The following is a 16955-nucleotide window of genomic DNA, read 5'->3' as shown; positions in this document are numbered from 1 at the left end:
GAAGTGTTCAGACGGATGATGTTGAGGGTATCTTCTGGGCCCCAGGTTTTGCAGTTCCCTTAATGCCTATTCTAAGCAAGAGATAAAGACTCTTGTCTGCATCTTTCTCAGGCCACCAACAGTGGTGTTTATCTGTTCCTAGCCCTATGCACAGAGTCACTCACTCATCACATGCTACCCAAATCGGGCAGCTTGGGAAGCTACTGTCCTCTCTAAAGATTTTAAAAATAAGTGACGCCTCTTAAAAGTCTCCATGAACCAGGTATGAATTGGGGATGGAACTGAGGTGTGCATCTGATGCTGGGTGCCTAGTATTTTAAGTATTTTATTCCAGATCATCCTCAAAACAACCAGAAGGCCCTCAGAACAAAGAGAAGGCTGGGGCTCAGAGAAGTGGAATAACATGCCTAAGGGGGAGGAAGCTAGTGCAGGGGAGAACCAGGATCCCAGGGCTGGGAGCGGTGGCTCACGCCTGTAATCGCAGCACTTTGGGAGGCTGAGGTAGGTGGGTCATTTGACGTTAGGACTTCGAGATCAGCTTGGCCAACATGGTGAGCCCCTGTCTCTACTAAAAATACAAAAATTAGCCGGGCATGTTGGTGTGCACCTGTAGTCCCAGCTACTCGGGAGGCTGAGGCAGGAGAATCACTTGAACCTGGGAGGCAGAGGTTGCAGTGAGCTGAGATCGTGCCACGGCACTGCAGCCTGGGCAACAGAGTGAGGCTCCGTCTCAAGAAAAAAAAACAAAAAAACGAAAAATTCTGACTCCAAATCCAGACCCCAAGTCTCTGACTCCCAGGACACAGTTCATCTGGCTTGCCAAAAGCAGTTACCTTCATAAGAAGCCTTGAATCCCAGGGAGCTGCCACTGCCATCAGTCTGGAAGAGGAGCCACATTTGATGATTGGTGCTGACAATGAGATCCGGGACCGATGTACCTGTCAGGCTGGCAGGAGAGAGATATTTAGAGGTATGCTCTCTACCACGACACCCGAATAGAATGACTGCCTGACCAATGATATCTAAAGGACTATCCAGGATCCAGGCTCACTTGGGTAAATTCTGGGCCCCAGTGCGTTTCTGACATTGGAGCCCAGCAGCATGCTCTCCATGTGCTGGGAAGATTCATTCTGTCTCTCCCTCGGCCATGGGTAGAATCTCATGGGTTGAATCTCAACTTTTACTCCCTAGCCCAGACCCTTGGGTTCACAAGGGAGATCTGTGTCCTTACTTGCTCAGGGGACAGGGATAGTTAGAGCCAAATCCAATCAAGGGGGTATCTACATTCTTGCAACTTTTGATCTTTTGTGTGACCTGTATTGCTGAAAAGACCTCCCCCACCCCCACCTCCTTGCTGTCTTTATGTGGGTTTCCCCTCACAGAAACCCATTTCCCCAGTTGGAACCCAAGTCATTCTTTCAATGAGCCATCTCCTTCCACTCCAGGATAAGGAACAGGGCTTAAAGCATAGTCATTATCTGAGGGCCACATTCTTTTCAAAGAAGAGGGTTTAAGCATGGGTGTGGGGGGAGGGGGAATTCAATTCAGAATCCCAACCCCAAGCACCTACCCATGTAAGATACTGTGCTTATCACTTTCCTACCCATTATCTCATTTAATGGCCCTGTTGCCAGGAAGGTAGGGGTTGTCAGCCCATAGTACAGATGAGAATACGGAGTGCAGAATGGGCAGTGGCTTCCCCAGGGTCAACCTGATACAGCGGCAGAGCTGGGAGTCCCCTGTACAGGCTGGGATTTCCAGAAGAAATCCAACCTCATTATTTTGTTGAGATCAGACAAATTACCAGCACAGATGGAGGCAGGGGGTTGTGGAGTGGGCAACTGAACTAATGAGTCCTAATCTCTGCTTCACCCAGGGTCTCAGAGCTTGGGAGGCTGTCAAGTCGGCTGCAAAGAGGTCATCACACCATGGGGGATATGGAAGTGGAGCTGGGATAGAGCACCTGGGATCCAACAGCTTAGCCTGTGTGATGTCCCTGAGCCTGGGCTCTGACAAGCTGAGTAAGGATTGTGGCCAGGCCAGTGCTGGCTCCTGACTCTGGGGTGCTGATGAGCAAGGGAAAAGGCTGGGACCCCTGCTTTTCCTCTGTTTGACCCAATTACAACACCAGGCTCTGAGTCTGCCATTCATTTGCTGTGGGACCTTGGGCAAGCAGTTGAGCCTCTCTGGGCTTTTTCACTCTATGTTAAATGAGGGGATTGTATGGTATGATCCTCAATAGCCTTTTCAAAAGCTCTGCTATTCCAAGGTTTTCTCTATGTCAAAGCACACTGGGATTGTGGCAGGAGGAGAGCTAGGATCCTAGTCTCTTGGGCACAAAGAGCTGAGGCACCATACGGGTCAGTAAACTAGGGCAGAAAATGAGTGATGGGGACGCACCAAGTGAGGGGGAGAGGTAAGTGTGATGGTGAATTGCATGTGTTAACTTGACTAGGCCACAGGGTACCCAGATACTTGGTCAAACATTATTCTGGGTGTTTCTGTGAGAGTGCATTTGAATGAGATTGACATTGAAATCAACAGACTGAGTGAAACAGATCGCCCTCTCCAAGGTGGATGGACCTCATCCAATCAGTTGAAGGGCCAAACAGAACAAAAAGATGGACCCTCCTCTTAATAAGAGAATTCCTCCTGTTCAATTGGCTTTAAACTGAGACATCAGCTTATTTCCGGCTTTTGAATTTGAACTGTAACATCATCTCTTCCTGGATCTTGAACCTACTGGCATTTGGACTGCGACTACATTATTGACTATCCTGGGTCTCTAGCTTCTTAACTCACCTGGAAGATCTTAGGATCTGTCAGTCTCCCAAAATCACATGAGACAATTCCTTACAACAAATTATGTCTGCCCATCTAATTGCTATTTGTCAGTCAGTCTGTCTGTCTATCTATCTATCTATCTATCTATCTATCATCTATCATCTACTTATCATCTGTGTTCATCTATCTATCATCTATCAATCAATCATCTATCATCTATTTTCTATCTATCATAATCTATCATCTATCTGTCTATCATCTATCAATCATCTACTTATCATCTATCTGTATATCATCTATCAATCAATCGATCAATCAATCATCTATTTTCTACCTATCTATCATAATCTCTCTTTCTCTCTCTCTCTCTATCTCCTATTGTTCTGTTTCTCTGGAGAACCCTCACTAACACAGTGTATTAGGCATGGGGCAGAATGTCCTGTGGGCTCACGTTCCATTCCTTTGTCTGGAGAAACCCCAGGTCCCAGCCATGTCACCTGATTCACTGGGTACCATCGGATAAGATGAGTCACGTAACTGTATAGCATCATCTCCAGGTAGGTGCAGGGAAGTTGCGAGAAACACCCAGAAAAGAACAGCCTCTGGTCAAGCCAGCTGTTACTAAATGGCCATTTCTCATTCAGCATTAGAACCGGAAAGAGATATCCTGGAGCTAGCCTTGTTGGGAGGGAGTGTGGCATGGGACATTGTCCTTGGCTGAAATCAAAAGAATGAACTTGAGTGCTGGTTCTGCTATCAACCTTCTCTGAAACCTTTGGGCCTCAGTCTCCCCATCTGTTAAACAAGAATAATAACACCAGGGCTTAAGTGAGATAACTGATGCAAAAGTTTCCATCCCAGTGCCTGGGAGCATGGTAGGTGTTTAATGTTGGTGACCCTCCCTTCCTGGAAGGGAGATGGATGTGGCCAGGCCTGTTTGTCTCTGAAGCTAAGCCACATGCCCTGAACAGAAGCATTTCCTGATTTTTTTTTTTTCTTTTTTTAGACAGGATCTCACTCTGTCACCCAGCTACAGTATAATGCAATGCTCTCAGCTCACTGCAGCCTCAACCTCCCAGGCTTAAGCTATCCTCCTGCCTCAGCCTCCTGAGTAGCTGGGACTACAGGCGTGCACCATCACATCCAGCTAATTTTTGTATTTTTTGTAGAGATGGGTTTTCACCATGTTGCCTAGGCTGATTTCGACTTCCTGAGCTCAAGCAATCTGTTCACCTTGGCCTCCCAAAGTGCTGGGATTACATCAGTGCACCACCACGCTTGGCCTTTTTCCTGGTTTTCAAGTCAGGCTATTGGTGGTGGGCAAAAGAGAAGCTAAATGGTCCCCAAGAGCACAGGCTCAACATAGTGGGATCCCATAACAGCTTGATATTCTCCTCTCCCTTGTCTGTAATATGTCATACTGGTCTTTTTCGGCTCAGGAAGTGTGGCCCCTATGTCTATATGGTCCTGATTCTCTGAAACCATTCATTTCCCAGGGAGTTCTGAGCACACAGAAAGATTAGCAGCTCATTTCCGTTATCTCTGTCTGAGGTCAGGCTGTCACGGCTGGATGTGGCCTGGAGTAAAAACTGTCAAGGTGGCAGAATCAGGGTCTGCATGGAAGCAGCCAGCCAGTGGAAGGCTCCAGGTTCATCCACAAAACCTCCATCTCCCAAGACTGCTCATTCTGTTCACATTTCATATGAATTCAGTGAGAAGGTGCCCAATGCTCTTTTCCCCTTGGTCAGAATAGAGAGAGGTGGAGGGATTATTACTGAAACTAGGAACACTGCAGTATACTGTCTTTGCTGTAGCATGGTCTAGGGACCAGGCAGGACTCCACAAACCCCACCCCACTAACCCCAGCCACCATTCCACTTTCCAAACAACATGCCCCACTGCACTTACATGTAGAGAACTGTCTTCTGGTCCCCATCCTGACCACCATCCCCGACCGTCAGGGTGTCATAGCCCCTTTCCAAATCAAATTCCTCAAAGGCAAGCTTGATCACCTGGGGAGGGAGCACAGGGTTAGGAGCAGGTAGGGGTTGCGAGGAAGGCTCCCAAAGCCTTGAGGGGAGGAAGGATTTTCTGTGTTATGTCCCAATGCTCAGAGTCACTGGTAACACCATCCTACACAAACTGACCATTTCTGTGCCACTTGAATGAGTGAACTATTCTCTCTAGGCCATGTGGTCTCTAGGGCCCCCGATGTTTCTGAAGATGTTCATGGCACATCTGGCCAATTCCGGTGGCTGTCACAGCAACTGGCACATCTGGCCAACAGCGAGATGATTAGACTCTTTCTTCACGCCTTAATGCATAGAAATCCCCACTGGCTTGTTGGCAATTTTTCAGGCCACATGTGGAATCTCAGCTCTCTTGCCCCCAGGGACCTGCAGAAGTTTCTCTCATCTTCTCCTCTGCCTGCTTTTCTCCATCCTTGTGTTTGTTTATTTGTTGAATAAATGAATGTTCTCAGAAAGAGATTTCAACAAGATTCCTCTCTCTTGTTTTAATCCTGCCTTCCACAAATATTTACTAAGCGCTCACCATATGCCAGGCTGGGCAGTGGGTTTCCACAGTGAGCAGGACATGGTCCCTGCCCTTGGTAAGAAGGGGAGATAGAAATGCAAACTGATAACCACGGCACTGGGGTGCGATGGATGCTACAGGCGGCTGGGGGAGTGAAGAGGAGCCTATGGCTCACCCAGCTGGAGTCAGGGGCAGGCACTACTGGACATGGGGGTGTCTGAGGAAATTCTGAAGGCTACTGATGACCCTGTCAGGCCAAAGGGGGATGCTTGGAAAGGGAGGGAGGGGGATGCTCTGGGAAGGAGTCAGGTGCACAGGGCCTGAGTTATGGCAGAGATGGAACATTCCAGAACAAATTATTCAGTGTCTGTTGCTAGCAGATCTACAAACTGAACATACCTGCTAGCTGCCTGGCTCTGGGGGATAATGTGACCAGCCCTTCAGTGCAAGGAGGTGACTTGCGAAGGTCTAGAATTTGAAAAGTTTCCCTGGAGCTTGGTTCAAAAAGTCTCATACGTCTACCCTCCAAAATTAGAATTCCAGGGGAGGAGCATTAGAGTTTTAAATAGTGGGTGACAGGGACACATAGGTGTTTGAGAAAATGTCATTGTGGCAGTATATGTGGAACTGATTGGCAGGAGTGAGGCTGGTGGTGAGGATGGTTGCAGGCTTTTGTGGTAGTGCAGGTGAACGATGGAGGAGTAGTAGTGTGGACGGAGAAGAGGGCAGTTCCTTGTGATATTTAGGGCTTTGCGACAGGATGCATGTGGCGCTGAGGGGAGGGAAAGATCTAGGATAAGTTGTAGGTTTCTGGCTTGTGCAATTGGATGGGTGGGGGATGGTGCCATTCATAAGGACAGGACACACACAGTCACCCACTCCTGATGTCTAATTTGTATCTCTTTTTGTCTGTTTCAGTCTGGTTTCGATCTGATGATGATCTTCATTCCCCCAACAGGGAGACTGAAGTTGCTCCTCTGCTTTCTGTTCTACAACTCAAGGAGTATATAATTTCCGTGGATATTTTTTCCTAGTTGTGGCTGACACCTTCTGCAGGTTTCCTCCATCCAAACCAAACAGTCCAGCACCCACGTCCTGCCAGGGACCCTGCAAACCGTTACCGCAAGGTGCTGTCTCAGGTATCCCAGAGGCAAACTGACACTGCCCTCATTCATAAGCCTGGGTAGTATCTATGCAGGGCCCCTCTGAAGTGGCCTGAGAGTCACAGAAAGATGTATCTCTGGATAATAGTATCTGAGCACATCAGTGGGTCTACAGATAGACACAGAAGAGGATTGCTTTTGACTAGAAGAAAGGTTAAAGGCAGATTCCTGGAGGAAATGAAACCCAGGCTGAGTTTGGAAGATGAACTGGAATTCAACCAACGGATATGGAAGGGAAAGCAACCCAGGCAGAGGGAAGGGCAGGGACGTGGAACAGGGTGGCTTGTCCAGAGAGGTCTAACTACTGTGTAGCTGTTTAAGTGGGGGGTGGGGGAGGTGGAGCGTGGCGATATGAGAGAAATAGGAGGAGTCAGATTATGAGAGGCTGCCGGCAATGCTAAAAATTTTGGGCTTTGTCCTAAAGTCAACGGGGAGTTATGGAAGGGTTGGCAGCAAAGGCATGATATGAGATTTTCGATCTAGGAACAGGAGCATTGAGGGAGAGTTGAAAGCCAGGAGCGCAATTCGTAGCAAGGTCTAGGTGAGGCGGGATGTGGACCTGTAGCAAGGTCTAGGTGAGGCGGGATGTGGACCTGCAGCAAGGTCTAGGTGAGGTGGGATGTGGAACTGTAACAAGGTCTAGGTGAGGTGGGATGTGGCCCTATAGCAAGGGCTAGGTGAGGTGGGATGTGGACCTGTAGCAAGGTCTAGGTGAGGCGGGATGTGGACCTGTAGCAAGGTCTAGGTGAGGTGGGATGTGGAACTGTAACAAGGTCTAGGTGAGGTGGGATGTGGCCCTATAGCAAGGGCTAGGTGAGGTGGGATGTGGACCTGTAGCAAGGTCTAGGTGAGGCGGGATGTGGACCTGTAGCAAGGTCTAGGTGAGGTGGGATGTGGAACTGTAACAAGGTCTAGGTGAGGTGGGATGTGAGCCTGTAGCAAGGTCTAGGTGAGGTGGGGTGTGAGCCTGTAGCAAGGTCTAGGTCGGGTGGGATGTGAGCCTGTAGCAAGGTCTAGGTGGGGCGGGATGTGAGCCTGTAGCAAGGTCTAGGTGAGGCGGGATGTTAACCCTGTAGCAAGGTCTAGGTGAGGCGGGATGTGAGCCCATAGCAAGGTCTAGGTGAGGCGGGATGTGGACCTGTAGCAAGGTCTAGGTGACGTGGGATGTGGACCTGTAGCAAGGTCTAGGTGAGGCGGGATGTGAGCCCATAGCAAGGTCTAGGTGAGGTGGGATGTGGAACTGTAACAAGGTCTAGGTGAGGTGGGATGTGAGCCCGTAGCAAGGTCTAGGTGAGGCGGGATGTGAGCCCGTAGCAAGGTCTAGGTGAGGCGGGATGTGGACCTGTAGCAAGGTCTAGGTGAGGCGGGATGTGGACCTGTAGCAAGGTCTAGGTGAGGCGGGATGTGGACCTGTAGCAAGGTCTAGGTGAGGTGGGATGTGGACCTGCAGCAAGGTCTAGGTGAGGTGGGATGTGGACCTGTAGCAAGGTCTAGGTGAGGCAGGATATGGACCTGTAACAAGGTCTAGGTGAGGCGGGATGTGAGCCCATAGCAAGGTCTAGGGGAGGTGGGATGTGGAACTGTAACAAGGTCTAGGTGAGGCGGGATGTGGACCTGTAGCAAGGTCTAGGTGACGTGGAATGTGAGCCCATAGCAAGGTCTAGGTGAGGTGGGATGTGAGCCTGTAGGAAGTTCTAGGTGAGATGGGATGTGAGCCTGCAGCAAGCAGCATTTGGAGCAAGTTAGTAAAGAGGAGATGAGATTTGTCAATAATGAGTGGGGATCACTTGCCCTTTCTGGGTTTCCTATCCAGAATGTTCCCTGTTGGCTAATGGCATCATCACGGGATCATTTGCTCAGGCTGGGATCTCCTACCCATCTCTCACACTCCACACTCCTGCTTTACAGAACATTTTTTGGAGTCTCATTTCCTAGCATGAAACACAAGGAGGGCATCTCTGCACCTGCTGCCTGCTGACTGTCCTCCACTGCACAGCCTGTGTGGCCACTTGAGGTCCTGGACATTCACACCAAGGCAGCCTATTCATGACCCTGACTTACGCAGGCTCTTCCAGCTCCTTGTCACTGCCCTAGCATATTTCTCCTCATCCGTGAGCCTGACTTGTCTCAGTTCTCTCTGAATAACCTTGACAAGGGGAGCAGCCCCTGCTCAGCCCCTTCCTCTCATCTGTTTTAGCACTTACCTGCTGGACTGTGATGGGTCTGTTCACTTATTCCTCCACTACACCATGAACTCCTGGAGGGCAGGGGTCAGGCCTCACTGCCTCTGTACCAGTTTCTGTCGGTGGGCCAGGCCCATGCCAGGGGCTGACAAAATGTTGACTGGGAGAACATTTTCCAAACCTTTCCCACTTCTCTAGCATGGATGGATTGCTAGGCTTTCAGACCCGTCACAGTTGTTACCTTCTAGAACAAAGGTTGGCAAACTTTTTCTGTAAAGGGTCAGATGGTAAATATTTCCCCCTTTGTGTGTCATGTGATCTGTGTCACAGATATTCAGCTCTGTTGATGTAGCATGAACATAGCCATACATGACGTGTACATGAATGGGTGTGGCTGTGTTCCAATAAAACTTTATTTACAAAAAAAAGCAAAGAGCTGTATTTGGCCTGTAGGCTGTAATTTGCTGATCCCTGGTCTAGGAGATTCTTCAAGACAATCATAGTCTTTGATCATCTTCTCTTACGAGATTTCATCACTCCAAGAGCTGATACCTACAATGTGCTCAATTCTGTTCTGAACACTTTACACATATTGTCTAATGAGAAACTCAGTACTGTTGCAGGAAGTCAGGGACTCCGAATGGAGGGACTGGCTGGAGCCGCAGCAGAGGAACATAAATTGTAAGTATTTCATTTTAATATGGACATATATCAGTACCCAAATAATATTTTTATAATTTCTTACGCCTGTCTTTACTTCAATCTCTGAACGTAAATTGTGAAGATTTCATTTTAATATGGACATTTATCAGTTCCCCAAATTAATACTTTTATAATTTCTTATGCCTGTCTTTACTTTAATCTCTTAATCCTGTTATCTTTGTAAGCTGAGAATGTATGTCACCTCAGGACCACTGTTGTGTTAAATGTACAAAATGATTGTAAAACATGTGTGTTTGAACAATATGAAATCAGTGCACCTTGAAAAAGAACAGAGTAACAGCAATTTTCAGGGAACAAGGGAAGACAACCATAAGGTCTGACTGCCTGCAGGGTCGGGCAGAATACAGCCACATATTTCTTCTCGCAGAGAGCCTATAAATGAACATGCAAGTAGGGAAGATATCACTAAATTCTTTTCCTAACAAGGAATATTAATAATTAAGACCCTGGGAAAGGAATGCATTCCTTGGAGGAGGTCTATAAATGGCTGCCCTGGGAGTGCCTGTTTTATGCAGTTGAGATAAGGACTGAAATATGCCCTGGTCTCCTGCAGTACCCTCAGGCTTATTAGGGTGGGGAAAAAACCCCACCCTGGTAAATTTGAGGTCAGACCAGTTATCTGCTCTCGACCCTGTTTTCTGTTGTTTAAGATGTTTATCAAGACAATACGTGCACCACTGAACATAGACCCTTAGCAGTAGTTCTGAATTTGCCCTTGTCCTGTTTCCTCAGAAGCAGGTGATCTTTGTTCTCCTTTTTGCCCTTTGAAGCATGTGATCTTGTGACCCTACTCCCTGTTCTTGCATCCCTTCCCCTTTTGAAATCCTTAATAAAACTTGCTGGCTTTAAGGTTCAGGTGGGCATCATGCTCCTATCGATATGTGATGTCACCCCCAGAGGCCCAGCTGTAAAATTCCTCTCTTTGTACTCTTTCTCTTTATTTCTCAGCTGGCCGACACTTATGGAAAATAGAAAGAACCTATGCTGAAATATTGGGGGCAGGTTCCCCCAATACAGCACAATAGCTACTTTGAGTACCTCCATTTCACAAATGGGACAGGCTAAGCACAGAATTTAGGCAATTTTCCTGGGGTCACACAGGTAAGTGGAAGAGCCGGGACTCCCACCAGGCAGTCAGAGGCCAGGCTCTTTGTCACTCTGCTCTACCGCCTCATGGTGTTCCAACAAGGTCACAGGCCCACAAGGTAAGAAGCATGACTTAAGCCTCTGTTTTCTCTCAAACTTTTCTGGAGTTCTTTTTTTCTGGGTCCCAGCAGGGGGTCAGGAAACAGCTGCCGCATATAAAACACCACAAGGCAGGTAGTGTCTTCTGCTGGAGGAAGGGCCTGGGCTCTGCAGGGACTGAGGGTACCGGCTGCATATTCTCACCATATCAGCCCCTTCCAGCCAGCCCTGGGGCAGAGAACACTGCTCACCCAGCCACCTCCAAAAAGGGAGTGTATGATTATTAGGCCTATAATGGGAAAATATTGCTTTGAAGGCCAGAACCCAGAGCTATAAAATGATTCACATCACTGGTTAGAGCTGCCATTGACGTGAACCACATTTCAGAGTGCCGACCCTGATGCAGGAGCTAATTACACAAGAAGACTGTTCAACATACACAATGCTGCAGTTTCGGGACGAGCCTCTAGTGCACAATGTACTAGCACTCTCTTTTTTTCTTTTCTTTTTTTCCTTTTCTGCTTTGGCTTTTGTTTAAAGACAGGCTCCTATAATGACTCATTAACTAACATGCAGATCAATCAAGCTCACAAAGCGCCTTTCGGAGGCAGGAGAAATGGCAGCACATGAAATAGGCATGATCACAGAGGCACATTTGTATACAGCTCAGACACCCAATTTAAACCCATTAGATAAATGAATAAACAAACCCATCATCTAGGACATAATTACTGAGCACCTGCCATGTGCCAAGCCCAGAGCTAGCTGCTTCCCATAAGTTATCTTGCTTGCCTGAAAATTTACAGCAGAATCTAAATGCTGAGGACGTGGTGCCACTGGTGAGTGCTGGAGGAGTGCAAAGGAGAGACGGAAGGGGGTCCATGGAGGAGGTGGGTCTGGGCCTGGCGGGATGGAGAAGGGTGTGTGTGGGCTCAGCCCAGGCTACATTGTGAGCAGTGAAGGGCCAAGGAGGGTGGGACAGGAAGAAGAGCCTGGCTGAGTCTGCAGGTGATTTTACCTGTAGCCAGAGCAGGCAGTCTGGACTTCATGGTCAAGTTGATGGCAAGCTATAATTCAGTGTGAAGGGAGGACTAGAGGCAGAGAGACCAGGGGTCTCCCCCAGGCTGATGCAGGGTCCAAGAGCATGAGGAGAAATTAGGGGGTGTCACAGCCACTTTGTCCTGAGAATCATGGGTGATGGAGTGGGACCCTGGAGGACACCCACTGGAGGCCCTGGAGAACATTCTCTTGCCACATGCTGTCCAGGATCAGCCAAAAGACAGGACTCCGGGTGCTGCCAGCCTGTGCCCAATGCCTACACAAGGCTGCAGAGGATATGCCAGCTCAGGGGAGTTTTGTGGGAAGCTAGAGTCCTGGGAGATGTAGACTGAGGCTGTTTTGTTTAAGAACTGTTTTGCTACAACACTCTCCTAACTGGGCTGTCTGTCTCTGCTGCCCATCCTTCACTCTGTACCGAATACTCTTAGTGCCTCCCTATCTCCTACAGCAGGGGTTGGAAAACTAGCTCTCAGACCAAATCTGTCCTATAGCCTACTTTTATATGGCCCTTAGAGTTAAGAATGATTTTTTTTACCCTTTCAATGAGCGAAAAAACAAAACCTACAACATAGAAGAATATGCAACAGAGACCTTACATGGACTTTAAAGCCTAAAATATTTATTGTCTAGCTCTTTCCAGAAAAAGTTTGCTGACAGCTTCCCTAGAGCAATGGTTTTCAAACTGGGCTCTCAGGTACCCCAGAGTTCCATAAAGGTACTCCAGGGCCAACCTGCAAGGATGGAAGAGGAGCCAGAGGAGGGAAGCCTCTGCTTAAACCAAAACAGTTCCATTTTGATCTAGTTCCTATTTTGGGATGCTGTGAACAACATGGATAGTGGGTTACTTAATGTCCCTTCCTCCATTTATTTCTCCCTAACAGAACCCCAAACGTATTGGGAGTATGGCAATGTATCTAGCCAACCTCAGAGCTAAAGGTGGCTATGTGACAGAGCTCTGGGCAATGAAACATGGGTTGAGGAGTGCTCAGACCATTTCCTCATCCTTCTCCTTGCTTTTCCTGGAATACAGATGTGAGGACAGAGAGGGAGCAGCCTTCTCGTGATCATGAGGATGAGAGCCATATGGAAAACAGCAGAGGGAAAAATACAAGGAGCATGAGACCCAGAGGGAACCACCAAGCCAGCCCTGGACTTTTGATATGTGGAGAAAATAAACGGTGTATTGTTTAAGCTTCTGCAGATGAATTTTCTGCACCTCCCAGTCAATAACAACCTAACGGCTATAGGTTCTGAAGACAGGTGTTTGTCACCACAGAAGAGTTTGCCAGTTCCTGAAACTGCAGGATAGAGTTCAGCATCTTGGAAACTGTAGACTTTCCAAGGCCTGCCCCTGCCACTTCCTGGTTAGCTAGAGGCCCTGCCATAATGCTGTGCTCCAACCTTACCTCCCATATTCCTCCTCAGAGCATTCCTTTAAGCTCCTGAGGCTGACCTTGGCCCACCCAGCCTCAGTTTACAATGTTGCTGCCAGTGTAACTATTAGTTCCATGAAAGGAAGGGAACTCACTTTTCCTGGGCACTGCTTGAACCATGATTCCTTCTAGGGCCTTGCTGAGGCCCTAGGGAAGAGCTAGAGAATTAGCTCCTGGGGTGAGGAGGAGGGGAGGCCAGTGGGAAGGCTGAAGACCTGAGCCCCCAGGAGTTCAAGAACAGAGGCCTCCAGCAGGGACTGAGAAGGGTCAGAGGTTCTGGAACTTTGGTCACTACCTGAAGTTTCATTTTGGTGGTTCGAGAGCAGTAAGTCCTTTTACTCATTCACTGACTCATTCACTCATTGATTGACGGATTCATTTATTCACTGATTCATTCAACAGTTACACACTTGCCAAGTGCTGGGCTTTGGAGGGGCATTAGCAGGCAAGATAACATGGCCACTGCCTGTAGAGACCTCAAAGTTTCTAGAAAGCTTCACAGCAGACCCTGAGTACACAGACTACAATACAGTGTGATGAGGGCTCAAACCAGGGAAGCTTGGATGGGAGGCAGGAGGGGTACAAAATCCTGGCTAGCAAGGGGGCAGGGTTTGTCTTCAGCAACAGAGAAGGTGTGTGGGGATACCACATGGCCACAGCCAGATCTGGGGGAGGGGAAATGCCAGCACATGATGTGAAGTGGAGGCAGCTGTAAAAGGGAAAGGAATGAGGCTTTGGACTTGAGGAGGTTATTAAATGGTCCCCCAGACGTGAGGAGGGGCTGTGGAAGCACACGGGAAACCTCTGATCGCAGGCGTCTTGCACGGGGCCTGGCACAGAGAGGGTGTGAGTAAATGTTTGCTGAATGAATAAGTGAGTGAACAAATGGGCCAACGAGTATGTCCCTGACATTTGCACTAGCTGCTGATCACCTGCCTGGAGAATTATTTCTCAATTCTTCAGGTCTACAAAGGGAAGAGTGACAGTGATAATCCCCAAGGACTGAATAATCAAAACGCTGTTATCTTTGGCTTTGAAGTTCATGAAATGAGCTTTCCTTTCCCTCTTCCTTCCCTGCTCCCTCCCTCTCCCCCCATCCTCATTCTCTATCTCTCTCCTGTCTCGCATTTCATTCTTTTCTAGCAAAGGTGGATTAACTTTCCTGATCAAATCAAGTGAGGTTCATGTGCAAATTGGATCACATATTTTGTGTTCATACTGAGAAGCTGCAAAAGAAAGACAGATGTGTGTAGGTAGGGGGCATCGAGGCGGGTCTGGATTTCCGTCCTGTCTACGTCTTTGTTTTTCCACGAGGCTGAGCTGAAGGGTCCTAACAAGAGGAGGCCCTGGAGGAAGAAGGCCTGAATCTCAAGCCCAATATGGGTGGAACCATCCCAGAGGAGCTCCTCCTCCAACGATCACTCATATGTTCAAACATCACTGAGCTGCTTCTCTGTGCCCAGCACTGTGCTAACTGTGGAAGAAATAAACAAAGTGCTATTCCTGCTTTCCGGGTGCTCAGGAGCTATGGGGGAAATAGACTCTAAATGCAAGAAAACAAAAAGTGCTGTAGGAACAGGAAGGAGCAACACGTGATGAAGTTAGGAAGGCTTCTCAGAGAGGGGTTGTTTGGACTGTGTCTCAAAGGAGGATAGGAATTTGCCTGGAGGAGAAGGGAAGGCACACTGGAACCAGATGTGCCCAGACAGGTCTTAAAGGGCCAGGCATGTCTTTGAACCTGAGTTCAGCGTGGCTGAACCTGGAGTTGCCCAAAGGGAGAGATGGAGCGGGGAGGCCACTGTGTGCTTTGCTGGAAGGAGTTGCATTGTTGACAGAAGTTCAGCTGGTCAGAACCACCAGGGTGCTCTTTAAAAATAAGTTCTGGTACCTACCCTAGACTCACTGACTCAGATCTTTGGGGAAAAGAGCTTGGGAATCTGTGGTTTTAAAGTGTTTCCGAGGCATTTCTGATGAAATTTGGGAAAAATTATTATAGGTAGATGTCAATTAATGTTAGATTAATATTATAAGGACTGAGATAACCCAAATGCCCAAGGCAAGGTTAGCATTGCCCAAGACATCCCAGTCGAAGAGAGGGCATGGAGACTGCATGTGGAGGAGACCTGCATCACTTGCTCTGAGCCTTCTTTCCTCTGTTCCTTGAATCTACGAAGTTTCCAGGAGGATGGATTGGGGTGTCTTTATTTGTCTTACTCCTAGTTTATTGAGTACAGACATATCCTTAACTTGTCTCTCCAATAAGACTGTAAGTTCTGTTCCCACAGTGCAGAGGTGCACAGTCCATAGATGCTCAGTTAATGCTGGTGTCTTGATGTAGGTTCTTGGCCATTCCCACACCACAGCATCCCTGTTTCTCTCTTTGGGCCTTCCCATTGCCCTTGGAGGGCCCCAGTCCCTGGGACATTCCTAGCTCCTTGCCACGCCCAGGTAGCAGAAGTCCTACAAGGGAGATGGAATTATAGGAACGATCCTCCTGTGCAGGTGCCAGGGATGCATCATAATCATTCCATGACTATGAGGAGACCAAGGGGACACATGTCCCTCTTACAGTCCCACAAGCAAATCTTTCAGCCCCTTCTCCCAACAGCATCTTTCTCCCCCTGCTCCTGGTAAAGGGAGCCCTGCATTCTTAATCCCACGGCCCTCTCACTCCAGAATCTCCCTTCTGTCACCATCCCTCTTCTCCTATACCTTCACTCTCTCCCTCTTTGCTTATTTTTTCCTAAGCCTACGAACATACTCCATTTCCAATATTTTAAACACATGCCCCAAAGTAACTCCAAACTTTCTCTCTATCCTATGTCCCTCACAGGCTACTGCCCATCCTGGCCTCCACAGCCTCACCTCCCATCCCTTTGCTTCCCACCCCACTGCTGTCTGTTGCTGCCCCTAGAGCTTCACTGCAAAGTCTTCTTCCAAGGCCAAAGCCAATGTCTCCTTCTAGCACTTTTCCAGCAAGACATTTGTCATTGTTGCCATGATCAGACATGCCCTAGTTGGAAACTCTTCCTGTGTTTGCATCCCGATTCTCCTCCCGCCTCTCAGACTGCTCCTTCTCTGTTCTTTCACTGGATTTTGCTCTTTCTCCTGTCACAATGGTATTCTCAGCTCCAATCTGAATTTTCTTATTCTCTTCAGTCTTTCCAAGAAATGTCATCCATTCCTTAGGCTTCTATTCTCACCACGTGCTGAGATAACACCCAAACCTCTCTCTTAAGCCCAGATTTATCCAGAGTTTCCAGCCAGTATATCCAAATGACACTGAATGAACCACAGACATTCTAAATGCACTGTTTCCCTCCTGACCCCTGCAAAGCATCTTCCTCCATTTGTATTTCCTTTTTAACTCTCCCACTGGACCAAGTCAGAAAGCACTAAGTCATCATTCATCTGTTCACGGAATAAATATAGACCGAGTACCTACTATGTGCCTGGAACCGTGTTGGTCACTTGGGATACAATATTGAATAAGACCTCTCTTCCTCCCTCAGCTCGCACATCCAATCAGCTACCAAGTCTCACTCTATCTCCTAAATCTCTCTCATCTGTTTTCCCCTCCACATTTCCAAAGCCTTGATGGATGCCCCCATTTTTCCTACTTGGGTAACTGCTTCATCCTCCTAACTGGTCTTGCTCCTTCCAGTATCCACCTCTAAACTTCTCCATTGCTGCTACAGTAATTTTCCAAAAACTCAGATCTTCCTGCTATTGCTTTAATGCAGGAGATAGAATGACCCTCGTCCTTCCAGGCTCCTTCCATTGAGGTCAAATCCAGCCCCTTTCATCTACTCTGAGACCTTGTTCCATCCAGCAGCACAGCCCAGCTATGTAAGTGCATGGGCTTTGGATCTAGAAAGACGAGGTTTAAA

General features: G+C 48.1%; 1 protein-coding gene across 1 annotated transcript in view; it reads right to left on the bottom strand.

The window, feature by feature from the left end:
* CSMD2 (CUB and Sushi multiple domains 2) overlaps positions 1–16955 on the bottom strand; it is a 602688-nt gene that overhangs the window by 266324 nt on the left and 319409 nt on the right. Inside the window, exons 11-12 of the mRNA XM_033228874.1 lie at positions 4693–4796; positions 834–946 (exon numbers count right to left, since the gene is read on the bottom strand). Coding sequence (XP_033084765.1) covers positions 834–946; positions 4693–4796 — 217 coding nt within the window. The remainder of the gene's footprint in view (positions 1–833; positions 947–4692; positions 4797–16955) is intronic.

The sequence above is a fragment of the Trachypithecus francoisi genome, unplaced genomic scaffold (assembly GCF_009764315.1).
Source record: "Trachypithecus francoisi isolate TF-2019V2 unplaced genomic scaffold, Tfra_2.0 Lachesis_group12, whole genome shotgun sequence".
Lineage (NCBI taxonomy): Eukaryota > Metazoa > Chordata > Mammalia > Primates > Cercopithecidae > Trachypithecus > Trachypithecus francoisi.
This window is presented reverse-complemented; position numbering and strand designations above follow the sequence as displayed.